This window comes from Cygnus olor, chromosome 28 (genome assembly GCF_009769625.2).
Source record: "Cygnus olor isolate bCygOlo1 chromosome 28, bCygOlo1.pri.v2, whole genome shotgun sequence".
Classification (NCBI taxonomy): Eukaryota; Metazoa; Chordata; class Aves; order Anseriformes; family Anatidae; genus Cygnus; species Cygnus olor.
Genome location: NC_049196.1, coordinates 3,058,133 through 3,077,416, shown reverse-complemented (window position 1 = coordinate 3,077,416; position 19,284 = coordinate 3,058,133). Strand labels below are relative to the sequence as shown.

Here is a 19,284-nt window from a genome sequence, read left to right as displayed (position 1 = left end):
CTTCACCAGCTTTTACAGGTCGCGTTATTGCGTTTACATATGTGTTCTTAACCTTTTATCTTTTTTCTGTGTCTGACTTTGTAGAGTGAGCTTGGTAACTTTGCTCGAAGCTCTACACTGCTTCGTCAGTCATTCTATCCTAAATTTCAAACAATGTTCCAGCCATGTAACTTGAAGGGAGCACTGCAGCTCATTGAAGATTTTCATGCCCAAGTTCAAGTTGACTGGAGCCCTCGCAAAGCTGTGAAGAAGAGTGGTATGTATACTTTTACTTTTTCCTGATCTAAATTTAAGCAGAAACTAAATAACATGCAAATTCTAAAAACCATGGAGGAAGTAGCATTTTCTGCAGCGAAGGGAATAAAAGAAAGTGTTTTCGAGAAGTCAGTAGTGAATAACAGTATTTGCCCATGCCTGTATCTATCCTCATCTGTTCATTCTTTACACAGCCAATGAATTTCCATGTTTGCCAAAGCAAGTGGCATGGATTTTGGCAACAAGGAGAGTCTTTATGTATCCAGAGTTATTGCCAATATGTTCGTTGAAAGCAAACCCTCCCCGGGACAAGATTATCTTCACAAAAGCAGAGGACAAGTAGGTGCTTAGAATTGCTGAATAACATGCACACCAATGAACTTCCTTTTATATGGGAAAGTTTCAGGATGCAGTCTTTAAGAACATCTGTCTGTTGTGGAACAGCACATACAAATAGCAATCTGAAGTACTGTCTAAAAGACTGCTTTTTTTTATTTTTCTTTTCTTTTTTTTTTCCCCCTCTCTTTATTTCTTCAGTTTATTAGCTTTAGGTCTGAAACATTTTGAAGGGACAGAGTTTCCAAAGCCTTTGATCAGCAAATATCTCTTGCCAACAAAAACTGCCCACCAGCTGACAGTGCGAATCAAGAATCTCAATATGAATCGAGCCCCTGATAATATCATCAGAGTAAGTGATGCATTCAGATTATGGATTGGTATTTTTCACATTTGTCTATCTGGTTCATATTTGTCATAAAAAAAGAGATGTGCTGTTTGTTCCGAGGACCTTTTTGTACATGTGCTGATGCTTTCTTAAAGGAAAATGTGATCCTTCCATTAAGGGTGACAATTTCCTTAAAATGACCATATGATTTTTACTTTGCAAGTATTTTAATTAATATTTTGACAGCCTAGAGCCTAATCTAATCTAATCCAGAGCCTAATTGCAAACAGTCCTGGTACAGCTGTAGCTTCAGTAATCCAGACAAATTTGTTTAAATAAATTTTAAATAGCAAAACATAAACGAAAGTAAACTAACCATATAGTCAAGCTATAGGTCCAACAGGCCAAATATCCTCTCCCATAACTAATGGCCAGTGCTGAAAAGAGAATAAGAAACAGAAACTTAAAGCTAGTACACGTGCACAACTGCTAGAACTAGGTGCTTTTTTCTGAGAGAAACCAAGATGGCAGCGAGCGTTCATATGAACACTTTTACAGAGCACAATTCTTAGCCTACATCCCAGCAGTTCTTGGACAGGCGTTCTGACCGTGGTTGTCTTGCCTTGCATTCTCTCCTCTCTCCACACAGTACTATAAAAAGACAAAGCAGTTGCCCGTTCTGTTCAAGTGCTGTGAGGAAATCCAGCCTAGTGAGTGGAAACCACCTGTGGAGAGAGAAGAACATCGCCTGCCATTTTGGCTAAAGGTACAGTTTCTGCTGTTTCTTCATCCAGCATAGCTTTGTTTATTTCTTTCTTTTTCTTCTTACAGTATAGGTTCAGAATGAGTTGTTTGGGTAGGTTACAGCTCTGAAGTCAAAAAGTAGTCTGATTGTATTGCAGGGGAGTCTGTGTTATCTTGGCTCTAGGTAGTAAATCTATCAAGAGCAGCACTTAGCAGCGTGAAGTCTACACTGCTCCTGGTGTGTCTGCCCAGCTGCAGTATGGAGCTGAAGTTGTTGTGGATTTTCTTTGCTTTTTGGCACATCCTTGTACACGCTACATGGGCATATTTCTAATGACTGTTTCGATGTGTTTATTTTTTAATTTGACTTGATCAATTTGTTAATTGGCATAGTCTGACCCTTGCCTTACGCATTATGGTTAGTGGTGTTGCTGTCTTTCCCACTGTGTTATAGCCAGGAGAAAGCGTTTGTTCTTCCTCCTTAAAACCTAACCTTTTAAGAGGAAAGAAGAAATCTGTGGTTTTTTTTTTCACAGAATCACAGAATTGTAGGGGTTGGAAGAGACCTCGAGAGATCATCAAGTCCAACCCCCCTGCCAAAGCAGGTTCCTTAGAGCAGGCTGCCCACGTAGGCGTCCAGACGGGCCTTGAATATCTCCAGAGGAGGAGACTCCACAACCTCCCTGGGCAGCCTGTCCCAGTGCTCCATCACCCTTTTTGTGTTTTTCTTTGTAAGATGATGTTCACCTGCAGTGTGGCTGTTATTACACCCAAATGTCTCACACTTCCTAAGGATTCTTTCTCTGAGATTCCTTGCACAGTGAAGACTAAGTTGTAGGCATAGTGACTGCACTGAGGGTCACTCAGTGAGGTCTGTCTGAGGAAAAAATGAGATGCCCTAAAATCTAGTTCTCTTAATGGCACTGTTACAGTGAAGCTTCCCTCCCCCAGCCTTGTATTTACTGAAGGAACGCTTACAAAGCGTTGGTTCTGTTGTTTCTTTTAGGCACTTGGATTCCTTTGCAGGCTCTGGAGTAAAACTTGGGAATGTTAAACAGTAAATAAAAAAATTGCTTTACTTTCAGAAGCAAGTTACTGCCTTTCTTCTGCAGTGCTGTTTGAAGGTAGGCAGAAGCTGTGGATTGGACTAAAAACTCTCTTATTTCCTTTAGGCAAGTTTGCCCTCCATTCAGGGGGAATTGAAGCAATTAGCAGAAGATGCGAGGGAGATGCCAGGTTCACCTGATGAAGAATCTGTCTTTTTGGGCACAGAAAAGGAAACTTCAGACACAGAATATGATGAAAAATACCCTCTACTCATGCCAAAGGGACTAGTACTGACCTTAAAGCCTCTTGCCAATCGATTCTCTAGGAGAGCATGGAGAAGACAGAGGTCTTCAGCTCTGAAGCCTGTCCTCATTCGACCAAGTCCTTGTCTGCAGCCCATTTCCAACGCCATTAACATTCAGAAAACCATGAAGTTATCCCAGTCAGAGGCTCCACCCAGCAAAGTTATGGTTCAGATTCCTCGGTTAATCCAACCAGCTACGGTTATGCAGACAGTGCCAGGAGTGCAGCCTTTGAATGTTCCAGCAGTGGTGGGAAGTGGGGATGGCTTGGAATTTCAGAATGTGCTCTCTGCTTCACATCCAGACTCCAGGCAAGCTTTCTCAGCTGCTGTACCACCAGCATTAGTGTCTTCAAATCCAATAACTTTTCAGCCAAAATTAATGTTACCAGCTTTGGCTGGAGCAAAAATACGCAAACCTTGTGTTCGCAAGGGATATCAGAAGAAAAAAGGGACAAAATCTGCCCCACTGATAAAGACTTCGCCTTTGATCCAGCCATCTCCAGTCATCCTTACTGTACCTGCTACCACAGTGAAAGTGGTTAATATAGGCAATGGTTGCAACATGATTCAGCCCATAAATACAACTGTTGGGAGAGGCACTCAGGCTATTCCAGTTACAACCTTGTTGGTAAATCCATCCACTTTCCCATGTCCATTAAATCAGCCTCTAGTGACTTCTTCAATTCCTTCATTGATAGTTTCTCCTAACCCTGTTGGTCTTTCTGCATCTTCCGTTGGTGAAAATGAAGAACAACTGAATCTGGTTCCTTCGTGCCCTGCTGGAAACAGCAAAAATTCCTACCCCACGGTGGAGCCCAAGGCTGAACCCCAGGAGTTGTATGCTACATGCTCAGCTGTCTCCCCCAAGAAGGAATGTAGTACAAATCCTGCCACTTCAAATAATGGCAGTCAGGAGATGGTAAATAAGAATGACTGCTGTAGCTGGACAGTGGTAGAAGGACAAGAGAATGCTTCAGAGCCGTTGTCTGTGGACCTTTTGCCTCATCTAGAAGATCCAGATGAAACGGTGAAAATTGAGCCTGAAGATTCAAACGATGCTATCAAGGAAGTAAATCCAGTACCGAAGAGGGATCTTCTGTGTGCTGAGGTGAAGGAGGAATTCATGCTGGGTCTTGGCCAGGAGCTGAACATGGAGGCCTGCTCATGTCCAAATGAGCTGAAAGAAATTAAAAAGGAGCACGCTGTGTGTGAAGAGAAAGGAGAAGAAGAAAGACGGGCTTTGCAGTCATCTCCCCATGATGAACAGCAGGTAGATGCAGGTGGTGTTACTGGACCACAAGTAAGCAGCGAGTCTCCAAAGAATCATTCATACACAGTGGATCTCGAAGCAGAATTTAGTAGCCCACTAGGAAGACCAGAAGATTCGTCCAGTATGGACGGCCAGTCTGTTGGGACACCAGCTGGCCCTGAAGCTGGAGGAGAGAGAGAAGGACAAGAGGAAGAAGACGACGATGACTTCGATGATTTCACACAAGATGAGGACGAAGAAATGTCATCAGCCTCAGAAGAATCTATTCTTTCAGTGCCAGAACTTCAGGTAAAAGCAAAGATTTTAAAAATTGCTAATAATTTGTGTGCTGAAACACCTTAGTGACGTAAGGGCAAATCACAATTTGATTCCAATTGGAAAGCTGGACTGTTAACCACGTAGTATCATGATATTTGTGCTGGTTTTGGAGAAACTGGACACCACATATTTCTGAGATGTTAAGTCTAAGCGAAAAGAATGTCTTGCAAAATTCCAGATTTAAATTCTGCTGATCTGTAAGGACCTTCTCAACTGAAGCTGTTCATTAATAAGAAATACTTTAACTGCGTTAATTTCCAAGACACAATTCCACCAAGCCTTTAAGAGATTAAGACCATTAAGGAATCCTTTCTAACTTAAGGCTTTTTTACATGTTCGATTCTGAGTTGAAGTTTGTGTGTGATACAAAAATGGGCAGTTCTGGTTCTTGTGGAATTCTGTCACTTTACTAGAACCCTCTGGTCAGATATTGATCTGTGGTGGTGTTCAGCACTGTTAGGATTATAATGGAGTGAGCTAGTTGCTGAATGATGTTCAAAGAAACACTAAAAGAAAATAATGTGGATTTTTGTTGTTCCTTTCAAAGGAGACAATGGAAAAACTTACTTGGCTTGCAACAGAGAGACGCCTAAGCCAAGAAGGAGATTCTGAAGAAGAGAATTCCCAGGAAGAGAACTCTGAGCCGGAGGAGGAGGAGGAGGAGGAAGGGGAAGGAATAGAGAGTTTACAGAAAGATGATGAAGTTTGTGGAGACGTGTCAGAAGAACCTAAATCAGCTTTCACATTGACAAAGATGGCCCCACAGGTGGAAGCCCACAGAATACCACCAGGTAAGTTTTGTTAGCTTCTTTTAATGCAGGGTACAGGGAACTGCTGCCTGCATTAAAAGCAAAACCATAGGGAAACTCCATCTGGGTTTAATTTCACTTAGCATTTCTGAGCTTAGTATTGCTTTCCATCTGAAAATTTTATAACAATCTTAATTCTGTAAGAATGGCTCTTAACATAGAAGCCCTTGCATATGGCAGCTAAGCATCTTCAGTTCTTTATAATGTATATATGCTTTAGGAATTTGCAGACAGGAGACTTGTGCCTTGTGTCAACTAATACCCCAAATCAATACAAGAACAAGATTAAATAGTCATACTTTTAAGTTGAATTTTGTGTTATAATGTCATGTTGGGAACAGTCAAGGAAACAAAATAATGCCTTTACAGAATATAGCAACCAGTAGGTGAATTTAAACAGGGATCTTTGAGGTTGACCCAGTAGACCAGTAGATTCCCAAGATTAAAGACACAAAAATCTCAAGGTAGCAAATCTTTGTGTGGTATTTCATTCCATATTACCTAACGCCAGTTAGTTATCTGTGATGTTAACTGTATTTGTGCAAGTAATAAGCCAGAAGAGTAATTTGCAAGTGTTAAGTCCAGCTCTGCTGCTCATATCACATCTGCAGTTTTGCCCCTGGTATTCACTAGATTTACCTACTGGTTTTTTAGCAGACTGCTAGCTGAGTAGCAGCTAGGGTCAAAGATGGGTTTCTTGATGTATCCAGAGGCTTTCCTCATCAGTTGCTGTAAGCAGCCAATTTTAAATGTTAGCCAGCCTGACTAATAAGAGGTATTTTGCTCATACACATACAAGAGGATGTAAACAGTTAACTCATCGCGAAGTCTGAAAACCTACTTCTCTGTCGTAATGTTGGTCTAGAGGAGTAGTTGTCTACCAGCCCAGAGAATGCGTAAGTGCATGTACTTTGTGCTTTGTGCTTCTTCACAGGAGAGAACGTGAAAGCCCCTGGAAAAAGCAGGAGTTCCCACAGAGCCAGAAATAAGAGGGGACGGACTCGTGCCAGCAAAGACACGTCAAAGCTGCTCCTCTTGTATGATGAAGACATCCTGGAGAGAGATCCCCTGCGGGAACAGAAAGATCTGGCATTTGCACAAGCCTATCTAACCAGAGTAAGCCAGACCAATAAGTAACCCAGAAACAGGAATGTCACACACTGTGAATCCTCACAGTTCCCACCTGAGCCACATAACTGCCATTTCTAACTGCGGTTAGAAACTAACTAACGGTTCTGTCTAGGATGGAGTTACCTTTCTTCTTAGCACCCCATTTGGTGGTACTTCACTTACTGAATTGTCTTTATCTTGACCCGTGAGATTTGTTGCTTTTGCTCTTCCTATTCTCTTCCCTGTCCTCTTTTGGGGAGGCAGGGAGAGAGTGAGAGGCTGTGGGGGTGTTTAGCTGCTGCCTGGGGTCAGTCCACAACACTGGGTCAGTTTTAATTTCAGAATTTCTTGGGTCTTGAATTTGGTTCTTTTCTCTCTTGTGAGCAATCTGCATTTATCTTTAAGGAAGAGATTTTCTTGGCCCACTAAAACTGGAAGCATTATATGAATGCTGGGTAACAAGTGATCAGAGATTCCCAGATTAATTTATTTTCTTCCTGAATGTTAGGCAGTCCTATAAAGGTCTTGTTCTTTGCAGGTGCGTGAAGCATTGCAGCATGTTCCTGGAAAGTATGAAGACTTCCTTCGTGTTATCTATGAATTTGAGATTAGCATGGATAAGCGAACAGCTGTGGATCTCTATTTCACTTTACAGAAACTGTTGCATGACTGGCCACAGTTGCTCACAGATTTCGCTGCCTTCCTTTTACCAGAACAAGCTTTGGAGTGTGGACTGGTAGGTAGAATGAAAGAAGCAGACCAGAATTTAAGCAGACAATGACAATGCTTGTGGGAATGAAAGAATGAGGAAATCTTCCTAGGGCAAGGAAAAACAGGGTAAATCAGTTGCTTACCTTCTGTTTTATTAGTTGGAATTGGAAAGTCTAGTGTCTGTTATAAAACTCAGATACGACTGTGGGGAATCAGCCTTTCCAAGTTGCATCCTAGAACCTGACTGCAGAGAGGCAACGTGCAGCAAGTGGAATGGTTCCCTTGTCTCAGAAATCAGCCTTCCACTTTTTAAGATGCAGGCTTTCGCCCGTTACATTCCTTCTGAATTTTCCTGTCTTTAGTGCATGTGGTTGAAGTAAAATTTTACGGCTCATGGAAGTATTGATATACAAAGTGCTATTTATTTCTCATCTTCCACCTCTTCTCAGTTTTGCAGTGTGTATCCATACAAATGGAAAACAAATAACAAAAGAGGAGAGGTATTTTAATAGTTTGTTTAAGCCAACTAGAGATACTTGGAAGTACATTTTTGGATGTGAGGGGTGAATCTTTTTCTTTTGATCAGTTTGAAGAGCAGCAAGCATTTGAAAAAAGCCGGAAGTTCCTCAGGCAACTGGAGATTTGTTTTGCTGAAAATCCTGCCCACCATCAAAAGATCATCAAAGTTCTGCAGAGTTGTGTGGACTGCCTTCCGCAGGAGATTGCAGAGGTAATGAGGGTTCCAGGTACCTCCTTTCTCTCATAAGTCCTGAGAACACAATAAGCTAGCTTGCTTCACTGTTCCCATGTGCTGCTCTTTGGGATCATGAGCATTTACCAAGTCTGATCTCCCTCCATGGGGTGTGGTAGAGAATCGAAACTGCCCTCCTCAACAGGCTTTACAATTAACTTGCCTGCCTGAGTCTCCTCTCTCCTACCTCCACCTTGCTTTTATCACCTTGCCAGTGACATTTTAGCTTAGTGCCTTCTGCAGAGTCTGCCTAGAGTTTTGGAGGGATTTTTTTTCGCTAATTTGATAGCTGAATATGGAATGATCTCAAAATATTCATGAGGTAGTAACAATGCAAGTATACAATTCCATGCTGGAGTTATAATAAGCCTTGATGTTCTGCTTGCCCTAAGAAATCCTTCTAAGAACGTGATGACATGGAATGAAATGCTTGTTTTCTCTGGATTTCTTTCTTTCAGCTGAAGACACAGGTGTGGCAACTGTTGAAAGGACACGACCACTTGCAGGATGAGTTCTCAGTTTTCTTTGATCACTTACGTCCCTCGGCCAACCGCATGGGAGATTTTGAGGAAATCAACTGGACAGAAGAGAAGGAATATGAGGTGGAGGAATCTTTTTGCAAGACCAGAAAAGATAAAAGCAGAGATAATAGAAATGTTTCAACTTGAAGGACTCAAATCGTGGCTGCATCTCCAGAGTGACTGACATAGCAGGGTGGGATAGCTGTTGGTGGACTGGAGCAAACTTCTCAAATGTCTTTACAGCATTTATGTCTCTTCTAACATAGTTGAACTGGTGGTGCACTGGAACTGAGCTCAATACTCAGAAATTCATGGGGAAAATGAAGTTTGGTCTTGTGAAGAGCTATCACGATAAGCAATTTTTGTTTTGTTTTTTTTAGTTTGATGGGTTTGAAGAGGTGTCTTTGCCAGATGTAGAAGAAGAGGATGAACCACCCAAGATGCACACAGCCTCAAAAAATAAGAAACGTAAAGAGATCGGAGGCCAGAACAATGACAAGGTGGGCCTGGGATATCTCACTAGTCCACGTATTTGGACTCTAAGCAAACACGTCTGTGAGGATAAATGTCTGTATAGAGACATGACAATAGCCTATAAAGATTTTAAGAAAGGGAATGAAATGTTTCCATTGTGCTTTGCTTGCTAGCAGCATAATTGTTTTAGTTCTCTCAGGGTACACGCAGAGTGCTACTCCAGCCCTTCCTGACTCCCTTTGGGGTCAGCCTTGCCCTGACTGTCATCTTTGTGTACCGTGCACATTTATCAGCTGGAGTCTGTCTGTTTCCAGGAGGTCGAGTGGGTAGATGGGATGAAGGAATGTTCATGTTCCTGCCATGAAGGGAGTATCGACCTCAAGCTAAAGAAAAGCAAAAGGAGGACCTGCAGCCATTGCAGTAGTAAGGTTAGTTGATAGGCCAAGTCATTGGAGTGGTGAGTGAGCGGAATAGTTCTGTCAAGAGTCCCACTGTTTTTTTTGTGATGATCTGTTAAGCCTGGGACCTCCTGTCTCTGTAATGTGTTGGGGAAGAAAATAAAAGATAACCAATAGTGTTGTCTTCTTTGGAGCCTTGACTGCCCTACCTGGGCTTCTCTCGTCTATCTCCTTCTCGCTTTCTGTAGCCCTTCCTTGCTGTGCTAAATAGTGTCAATTCTGACGTTCCTTTGAGTTAAAAATAAGATTATATATTTTTTTGGTGGAAGATGCTTGTGTGGCCACTATACGGAGAGAACTCTACCTATTCCTAATAATAAAGATTCAGCTTCCTAAATGCAAACATATTGCCAAATTGAAGGCTTAGTTAGAGTCAAGTAATGCTTTGGAAGAAAGGCTGAGGTGTTAGGTCTGTGTCTATAATTACATGCCTGTATATTGGTTTGCAGGTGTGTGAAAACAAGTTTTATAAAAATAAAGATTCTCAAGAACTGACTGCTTCCCTTGTTCAACAAGAATCAAGTCCTCAGCCTGAAGGGAAGGATTCTGGAATGTCTAAGGAACCTGCAGAAGAAAGCTTAGAAAACAGAGATGAGGGAGAGGATGTCCAGCGCAGAACAAAAACCGTATCTAGGAAAGTGGACTCTCTCACGTCAGGTATGTGAAAGTCTCGTACGCAGGCAGCTACTATCATTTTTGTCCAAACTGGTTCCCACAAGTGAAAATAAGTATAGAACTTCCTAACAGAGATTCATTGAGATAATAACTTCTAATATGTCTTTCATTTTTTCCTTGTCTTCATCCATTCTAGATGCTTTAAACATGCATATATCCAGAACATTGAAAAAAGCTTTCCTGACCAGAGAAATACTCTACAGTTTTTAGAATTACTGGTACATTTAAGCTTCTGTTGCCAGCGTATTAATCTTATCCCCAGTACTACCTGTCCATGATAGTTTTTATTTATTTTTTTGCTAGTTTTCATGTTAGCACAACTCAAAATAAGAGAATTTTGTTCTGGGCTGCGTACTTAAGCTCTTTCATGTGCTCATCATTTCCCCTTACCTGGTTGTAGTAAGCCACAAAGGTGAATAAAATTGATTGCAGAGTGCATTCTTTGAAGTACAGGATGTGTAAACTGCAGCTAGAATTACAAAGCTGCTCCCAGACTGTGTTCTCATTTACAGCATTATCCCCTAGAATCCAAAAATCTCTTTAAAATAAGTAAATTAAACTTCTGGAAGTTTTTTTCTTACTTACAGCTAGTCTGAACTTGTATGGGTTTCTTACCAGGATCTTCCCTGGAAGGAGGAATTGTCTGTGGCAGACATATATCTTCAGAAAAAGCAGCATTGCCTGATAATCAGGTTCAAGAAGCAGGCGTCAGTGCCGTTGTGAATACCACAAAAGACAGTCATTCTTTTATCACTGGCCCTGGATGCACACACCTACAAAAAGCTACTCAAAACCTACCTCAAGAAACCAAAGGCAGCCCTTGCACTGCAAGAAGCGTTAGTGAGGGACTAAACCAACAACATCAAGGAAATGCAAATGCTTCCCTTGGGTTGAGCAGAGATCTGCTGTTGTCTTCTCATTCTGCTACAATGAAAGGTTTAACTGGACCTAGTTCCTTTTCTGGAAACAGTTTGTATCAGACTGAAGGGCTTCACTCTGAATCAGCAGACAAGTATGCCATCTTTGGTCATTCTTCAAAGTTAAGTGCAAGAGAATTTGAAGGACCACCTTTGCCTCTGGAAGGAAAATCTGAAGCAAAGCAAGGCTGGATAACGCCAGATAGAAAGCCAGTACTGGGTAAGAGCTGCTGCTCACAGTCCCCCAATAATTGTGTTTCGGAAGCAGATGATACGAGCTGCATTGGAAGTTTTCCTGAGAACAGGTTAAAGTCAAATGCAAACAACTGCTTCCAGGTGCATCAGCATTCTGAGGAGCTAGAGTATAGAGTGGTTACTGCCTCCCTGGGGCAGAAGGAAGAGGAGCAGCAACAGCAGCGAGTCACAGAAGCAACCGTGTGTGCCAAGAACAGCAAAGTCAGCTCCACAGGGGAGAAGGTTGTCCTCTGGACCAGGTATATCTGCCTTAACTGCACCTTACAACTTCAGTGCGTTCAGCGTTTGGCTTTGTTTGGTGTTCAAAGTTTGGCTTTGATATTCATAGAGAGTTCTTTATTTTCATCTTTCTCCCATTTTCTAATGTCTTCTGCAGCTTCCCTTTGAATATTCTTGCCTTGTTTCCTCTAACCACAGTCCATCATAAGTGCCATCTTGGTCCAATCAGAAGTATAGCCTGCCTGTGGCAGTGTAATTATTGTAATACTCCAGGCTAGGAAAGAAACCTGTTTTCCCACAAAAAGCTTATGAGAAAAATATAAACAGGCTAAATGTGGCTCTGCTTAGAGATGTGTCTTGTGAGTGGTGGTAGTAGTAGTAAATGAACAGGTCTGCTGGACTTGTTCCATGATGAAGTTTTTAAGTTTGATCTTTAGATCTTTACTTCAGAACAAACCTCTCAGGTTTGTAGTGGTTGTAGTGTGTTAACGCTCATTTTTGGCTGCTTTCATAACCGTTGTACTGCCTTGTAGGGAAGCTGACAGAGTCATCCTTACCACCTGCCAGGAGAAAGGAGCCCATCTGGAAACCTTCCATGCCATCTCACAGAAATTGGGCAACAAGACCGCTAGTGAGGTAAGGGGTTGGTGTGGAAACACCTGCATTTGCTAGAGTGAGTAGGGAAAAGGGGGTGGAAAGGAAGGAGATGTGGGGGTTGGCTGTTGTAATAGCCTCTCAGACCTAATTTTCAATTTGAAATTTGAGGTATCAGAGGAAAATAATCCCGACTGCCCAGTCACGGATTTTTTTCAGACAAATTATATGATTATTTGCTGAAGAGACTGCTAATGAAGATCAAAGTTTTGGAGGAAATGACTATGCAGCGACACATTATAACCCCATTAAATGATTGGCACCATCTCAGACTTCCTTTTTTTTGAATTTTCAGTGTACCTGACTACTGAAGAGGAAGAAGCTATTGCCTGTAAAGATAGTCAAGTCTCTCTACAGATTTTTTTCGTTGTGTTCTTATTAATTGATCAGCTTCATTATGAAGAACAGCTCAGTCAGTTTAAACAACAGGTTGGATGTCCTATCTGGTAGTAGGCCCTACTATGTGCTCAGTGAGAACAGGAGAAGTATAGGAATGCAGTAATTTTTCCCCATCATGCTGCTGTTATTTTCAGTAGTGTGAGATTTTTAGGGATTTAAGTTGGAGGTTTCACATTAAGCCACCTTACTCACAGGAGATAGGTCAATCACTCGTCATATCTAATGCTTCCATTCCTGAATTTTGCCTTTCTTCTTTTTTTAAAATCTAGCCAAGGATTAGTGTCTGTTTGCTGTATGCTATCCATTCTTTTTGGTCTTTTTTCTGACTGTTATAAACTTTTCTGTCGGGTAACCAACACCATGTACATTTAAGATTCTACTATAGATCAAATATGCATCGTATCTTCTGTTTTTTCCCCAAAAGTATGCAATTATACCTGCATTTCTAGTGCATTTTGATCAAATGTTATGTGGCTTTCTACAGCATGTGGAAAGTGGTGGTGTTATATTATTCCAAAATCATTTGTACTGTTGACAATTTCATTTCATTTGTCTGAAAGGTCTGTAACACTGCTGTCTTCCTTCACAACCATTTTAGTTAACCCAGTTTGAAGGGTGATTATTACTTCATCTGCTTGAAACTTGTTCCTTATTGTTGTGTCTTAGTTAACTGCAATTGTTTCCTTATTTATTAACTGATATTTAGCTACATCTTCTTCCCCGAGTATTTAGGCTTTGCTGTCTTGAATTAAGTGCTTGCCTGTGCCTGACAGCTTTCCCTATTCATGAAGATTTTGTTTGGAAAATTCTGACTTTCTCTAAAAGGCTAACAAGCTGGTATCGTGCAGTGGAGCCAAAAAATGTAACACGTGACTTGGTCCTTTTTACATTACCATTGTATTCTAGCCTTATATTTGGTACCAGAATTATTTCAATGATGGTACTTGGGTTGTCAGCCCTCTACTTAAATACAGGGAAGCTGTCTTTCTTCCAAAGAAAACAACCCTGTGCACTTCCATTTCTCTTTCCCTTTATGATTGAGTCTTGCATAGAATGTGATTGTGCTTTTACATAACGCTGAACTTCCTAATATGAAACTTCTATTTCATACCACCTTTCCGGCCACTAATCATCTTGAATTTCCCTTGTTTTTCAGGTATCCCACAGGTTCAGAGAGCTGATGAAGCTGTTTCATACATCCTGTGATGGGAGCTCTGAAGATGAGGAGGATGCAACTAGTACTAGTAATGCAGACCAATTGTCAGATAAAGATCTGCTGCTTTCTGAGGAAGAACCTGATGACTAAGGGTTTCCTGGTTTGATAAGCTGCTGACTGCATCAGGAGAGCTGTTTGCCAGTTTGCTGCTAGACAGGTGCTGTGGATAAAGGAAAAAAATGCTTTTGCAGGTACTTAATATGGCACCTTTTTTGGTTCACTTTCTTAGTCACTTCTGACAAGCAGCACTTCTCCATCTGTATCAAACTAAAGGAACAAAGAAAGCGTTAACATCCTTCAGAATCTATACAGGGTACTTCAGAAACAAAATGACAGGAGTGATGTTTGTGGACACTGACCTCTGTCTGTTACAACAACTTCACCATCATACCTTTGCAGAGAACATGTAAATACTGTATCATAAGATGTCTGTTTTCATGTGGAACACGATTTTTTGTAATTTTTTCCCTTGTGTTGATCGTACATGGGAAAGTTACAGAATTCAAATTGTATTTATTGTGTGGTCTTAAACTAACATGCAAAGCATACGAGTTTGCAGAGTTTAGAAAAACAGAACACCACCAGAAGCAGCAGCTTTCCTCCTTTACAACTTCAAGTAGGGGGACAACTTAAGCCAGCCTTTGTAATAGGGTAAAATTAAAAGGAAGGAGCAGAGGGGCCATCTTCAAGCACCATTTTTTTTATTCTGAAAGCAATCTTGAAGAATATTCTTCCTTCCCCTATCTCCAGTAATAAAGATGAGTCAGTCTGAATCTGTTTCATCTTCAGATTTATCGTCTCCAAAACCTGTCTCATAGCATTGTGATAGAGTTCTTAGTGCCTCTACGGCCTCGTGGAAGTCAGCCTGTTCAACTCCTGCAGAGAAAAAGCTGGCCCATCGTCGAGTATTCAGCTTCTGTAGATCCTTGTATAAGCTGTAGAGGAGCGTGTGCAGAACAGATGAAGACTGCAGGGATGTTAATACAGGAATACTTTCGACAGCTGCAGGGAAAGATATCGTTGTTTAAATACAGCGATCAAAATGTGTTTCCCTAGTCTATTCTACTTAATGATCCTCTTGATAAGCAGTTGCTTTACTTGAAGTCAGCATAGCAAAAAAAAAAAGGCGCTTGCGACTCATTTTTTGCCCTGCTACCTCAGAAGTGCTTTTTAAGGAAAAAAAATAAATAAATCAACACTTTAGCTCTGTTAAACCCTACTGCCCCTTTTTGTGTTACAAAGTAAGTTTAACCACACATTACCTGCTGCAGAATAACTGGAAGGTTTGTCCAGGAGGAAGCCTTGTCTGGTCAGAAGAGGAGAAAAAAAACGGGGATATGGAGGCCGGGTCATACACGGCTGCTCAAGAACGTGGAATGTGCTGTAAAGAAGAAACTGAATAAAGTTACACAAAACTCTGTCTTCCCTTTCTAGTTGGTATTCCGTAAAGAGACTTACCCACCTGAATGCCCCAGGAAACACAGCATGTAAATACTGCTGCAGAATTTGTTCAGCTGTCTCAAAAGCATGGAGTGGAGAAGTAGGCTGCTTTCCTGGACAGCTGCTACAAAGAAAAATTCATGGGGTTTTTTTTGGGGGTGGGGGAAGGGCTTGAATGAAGATGGTGATGATTTAGCTGCTCTTCAGTTGTTTTGCTATTAAACTAGCAGCATAAGATCGCTAGCTTGTCTTAATTCAACTCACACTCCTAATGGAAAGACAGTAATTTTGTAAAAACTTGTGTCAGAAGTTGCCAGAGTTCTGAAGGAAAAGTGTAGTGCAAATGTTGATTACCTGATGTGACCTTCTTTGCAAATTCCTCTTAGCACAACAGACTGAGCAAAACAGCAGCTGACGTTTTGCTCCCTACATGAAGACAGCAGCTTCCAGGGCAGATCCTGCTGGTATGTGTGTAAAACATCTGGAAGCGAGTGGCCATACACAGCAGGAAAGGGAACTGAAGCCCACACAGCTGCAACCTGTGAGTTGGAGAGGGGGGTGACAACTCATGGTCTGTAATACGCTCCCCATGCTTCTGACACAGGCCTCTGTCCTATAAAGAAGGTGCTTACATTGCTGCATGTATGTGAAGTAGAATAACACCAGCTCTTGTTTACAGCAGTAGTTCAGGTAGAGCTGAAAGAGTTAAAGGGTGCTGTTCTCTAAGCCCTTACCTTTCTCCCAGAGAAATTAAGTGTTTCAGCAAGGTGCATCATAGAGCCCCGAGAGGAACAGAGTCGGTAAGGAACAGTAAGGGTATCAAGTGCTGCTGCCAAAATTGCACTGCTGTGGTAGTTAAGTGATGCCTATGGAGGACACAAATGGAACTGCTACAGGACAAGTTAAACTCTTTTGTTCCTTAAAAACGCATACAAAAAGCAATTAACTTAAACATGGCCTATATAAAAAAAACAACAACAATATGCTAAACAATTATTTAAGATTTTGGGTGTCAGCTGTTCGCTAACAACTGATCTGTTACTTGTTTTCTTGTCAGCAGCTTTTTAGTGCCTGGACAGGGCTTGAGGTGCATACCCTCATACCCTGCACCTCTAGAATACCTACGCTGTTAAGATCATGTTCTGTTCAGTTGATTAAACTGTAATGGAATGAAGTATTGTTCATACCTCAAGCAGGCTATTGACTTAGAACTAGCTTTGCATATATTTAATATACTTCAGAAATCTAGTTTCAGCTATAACAGACTGACAGTTAATTAAAAGTTAACAGTAATAATGCAAATAATAACATGGAACAGGAGCTAAGAGTGAGCGATACAATAAAAAGGGAAAAACAGCTTATTAGCCAATAAAGTATTTTTTTTCAGTGCAGAAACTAAAAATAGTATACTAACTGAAAGCATCCAAAAAGAGAAACTCATTAATCTTCTTAAAAGTTGAAAAAAAAAAAAGGGGGAATAGTAAGTCAGCAGTTGGGTCTATTGACAGGGGAAAAATCATTTCTGCTTACTAGAGCACCATTATAAAATACACAACTAAAATATGTAGCTGCAGAAAATATTTTGAGTGTCAAGTCTTAAAAAATGCTGTAAGCTACGAAAGAAAGCATTTTTTAGGTAAACTGCTACACAATACATACATCATAGTTTATGTAGGGAAATGTAATGGGAGGTTGTGGCTTGAGTCCTAGACTCCCATTGAGCGACATAGGGCAAAACAGCGAGCTGTGACTGGAGAGGTGTACAATTCCTAGGGCTGTGTTCATCAGCCTGTAAAAGTTCTTCTGAGAATCCTGGGGGGAAAAATCCAACAAATGTGTTCTTAAAGATGCAAACGAGATCACTTAATTCAGATTGGGCATGATAGCTTTACATATTCTTGGTGTGTTTTTTTTTCAGTTACTCACCCCCATGTTATGCATGACTGGAGTCAAGCCCCAGGTCAGGATTCCTTTTCCTGAATACTCATCGTAGAGCAGTTCTGTCACCTTGGCACCAACTCCAGAGAACCCACTGTGTAGGTCACAGAGGACTTGAAATCCCTGTGTAAAACAAGAGACATGACATGAGTTTTTGTTTAATCTTAAAAGAAGTTTATTTAAAAAGAAGGGGGGGGGAGGTTGGACTGAGCTATCAAACCTGCAGATAATCACACTCTTCGACATAGAAGTGCAACCGATCTTCCAGCTCCTCTACGCAGCCATGCTCTTGCAGGAGCCTTTCACCTTGTCCAAAGGCTTCTAGACGACCAGACTCCCTAAAAAGTAGAAAAAGCTCTTATTCTACTCTCTCTTAATATTCCCCTGAAGACAAAATTAAGATCCTGTTCTGGATAACAAATTCTGAACTAAATGGCTGTTGCCTGTTAGCCTTCTGCTAAGACATACCCGTTGTGATTGTACTGCTGGATGACATAGATGCTCCGGGGATGCAGCTGCACATTGAGGTAATCAGACCAGACCTGCATGCTGCTGCCTGAGTAAACATCCTGGGAAACATCGAGCTGCGCAGGGGCAGAAGATGCATCTGGAAAGAGAGCAGTATGAAGAGCCAACATCTTTTCCACTCTGAATATCCCCTTGATAGGAAAGGCAAATGGGGAAAAAAGCTTCCCCTGAAGTTGTGTGGTACAGTTGCTCAACCTGTTTGCTTCTTTAAGCAAAGAAATGCTTCTTTAAGCAAAGAAATGCTATTCTGTAACTTTTCCTCTCGTGCCCTTGTATTAGTTCACAGACAAACCATCTACCAACAATCTGCAGTCACGAGGGCTGCCCTACCTTTCCAGAATTCTTTGACCTTCAGCAAGGAAACCAAAACCATCAGGACTATACAAACCAGGTAAGACAAAAACATAACACGCAGAAAGCACATGCACACCTTGAAGAGAAGTGCCGGAGCTGCCCTTTCCATCAGAAGAAGCATCTCCCTAAGGAAAAAGCCCAGGGAAGCCGGTTACGGGACGCTTCGCCTCTTCTTTTCGTGGACGTACTGGAGAGAGCCCAACGTGTGGACACCGGACCGCGGACAGGCCTGTAGCCCCTCTGTGGGGAGGAGAAGCTGAGAGCTGGGGCTGCTCAGCCACGAGGAGGCAGCTCCGGGGGATCCCATCCACGTCCATCAATCGCTGCCGGGAGGCGCGGAGAGCAGCAGGCTCCTGCCAGCGGTGTCCAGCAGAGCCTCCACGTCGTGCCAGGCTCTACCGGTGCACCGGGAAGCACGGCCCGGCCGGGCAGGTGACGGAGCCCCGGCACAGGTACCCAGCGAGTGCGGAGCCCCGAAAGACCCCGGAGATCTCCGAGCGCCACCCAGACGCGGTGCTGGGCGCCCTGCTCTGCGCCAGGGACGGGACCCGGAGGCGCCGCGCTGCGCCCGGGGAAACCGAGGCGAGGCCCCCGGCGCAGCCCCCGCCTCCGGCCCCGCTCCTCCCTCCCTCACCGTCCGCCGCCCGCGGTCCCGCGGCGAGGCGCCTCCGGCCGCCGGCTGCTCCACGTAGCTCGCCACGTCCCCGCGCCTGCAACGCAAAGCGGCGGCGGCTGCCGGCTGCCCCTCGGCGGCCCCGCACCGCCCCCGCAGCCGCTACTCACCAGGCCGCCGGAGCCTCCGGGCAGGCGGCGCCGCGCCCCAGCGAGCCCACGCCGCCTGCAAGAGGGGAGCAGCGGGGAGCGGGGTGGCCCCGCCGCGCCCCGGCCTCCCTCCGTCCCTCCCTTACCCCCCGCCGTCCCTCCCGGCGCTACCTTTCAGCTCCAGCGCGATGAGGCGCGGCGTGCGGCTCTCCTCCCGGCCGCCCGCGGCCCGCAGCAGGGGCCCGCTGCCGAGCTCGGCGGAGCCGCGCGGCGCCGCGGCCTGCGGGGGGCGAGCGGGTGAGCGCCGGGCCCCCTCCCGGTCCCTCCCGGTCCCCCCCCGTCCTCCTCCCGCCGCCCACCTGCAGCCCCCACCAGTGGGAGCCCACGCAGCCCGCGTAGGGGCCCAGCTGCAGCGTCACCGCCTCCCCCGCCGCCATCGCCCCGCCGGGCTGCGGAACCGGAGGCGCGTCACGGCAGGGCCCCGACACCGA

General features: G+C 43.4%; 2 protein-coding genes across 4 annotated transcripts in view; one reads left to right on the top strand and one right to left on the bottom strand.

Annotated features, from left to right (window-relative positions):
• LOC121060687 (GON-4-like protein) overlaps positions 1 to 14,539 on the top strand; it is a 30,000-nt gene extending 15,461 nt beyond the window's left edge. The window contains 16 exon segments of the mRNA XM_040538694.1: positions 85 to 256; positions 450 to 594; positions 793 to 943; positions 1,569 to 1,685; positions 2,836 to 4,572; positions 5,150 to 5,393; positions 6,346 to 6,527; positions 7,060 to 7,257; positions 7,819 to 7,962; positions 8,442 to 8,585; positions 8,885 to 9,004; positions 9,293 to 9,406; positions 9,886 to 10,093; positions 10,730 to 11,522; positions 12,036 to 12,138; positions 13,712 to 14,539. Coding sequence (XP_040394628.1) covers positions 85 to 256; positions 450 to 594; positions 793 to 943; positions 1,569 to 1,685; positions 2,836 to 4,572; positions 5,150 to 5,393; positions 6,346 to 6,527; positions 7,060 to 7,257; positions 7,819 to 7,962; positions 8,442 to 8,585; positions 8,885 to 9,004; positions 9,293 to 9,406; positions 9,886 to 10,093; positions 10,730 to 11,522; positions 12,036 to 12,138; positions 13,712 to 13,861 — 4,722 coding nt within the window. The 3' untranslated portion in view covers positions 13,862 to 14,539.
• MSTO1 (misato mitochondrial distribution and morphology regulator 1) lies at positions 14,456 to 19,278 on the bottom strand. Of its 3 annotated transcripts, none has more exons than XM_040538695.1 (14): positions 19,153 to 19,278; positions 18,965 to 19,073; positions 18,815 to 18,869; positions 18,666 to 18,741; positions 18,108 to 18,156; positions 17,618 to 17,756; positions 17,370 to 17,487; positions 17,138 to 17,272; positions 16,871 to 17,023; positions 15,946 to 16,077; positions 15,566 to 15,750; positions 15,234 to 15,335; positions 15,034 to 15,152; positions 14,456 to 14,773 (listed from the first exon to the last, which is right to left on the bottom strand). In XM_040538695.1, the coding sequence occupies exons 1-14, from the start codon at positions 19,228 to 19,230 to the stop codon at positions 14,535 to 14,537; spliced, it is 1,689 nt and encodes a 562-aa protein (XP_040394629.1). In that variant the 5' UTR covers positions 19,231 to 19,278; the 3' UTR covers positions 14,456 to 14,534. The 3 variants fall into 3 exon arrangements, with proteins under 3 accessions (XP_040394629.1, XP_040394630.1, XP_040394631.1); XM_040538696.1 differs by having other exon boundaries at positions 15,234 to 15,332; XM_040538697.1 differs by lacking the exons at positions 18,666 to 18,741; positions 18,815 to 18,869; positions 18,965 to 19,073 and having other exon boundaries at positions 19,153 to 19,262.
• Between the last annotated feature and the right edge of the window lie 6 nt (positions 19,279 to 19,284).

Excerpts from the sequence above, each read along its gene's own strand:
- MSTO1 (XM_040538695.1), bottom strand. The coding sequence starts at position 19,230 with ATGGCGGCGGGGGAGGCGGTGACGCTGCAGCTGGGCCCCTACGCGGGC. Across the intron at positions 16,078-16,870 it reads TTCCCTACATAAACTATGAT|GCATCACTTAACTACCACAG; the intron begins GTATGTATTGTG and ends TGTCCTCCATAG. Across the intron at positions 14,774-15,033 it reads TTCCAGTTATTCTGCAGCAG|CTGTCGAAAGTATTCCTGTA; the intron begins GTAATGTGTGGT and ends CTTTCCCTGCAG.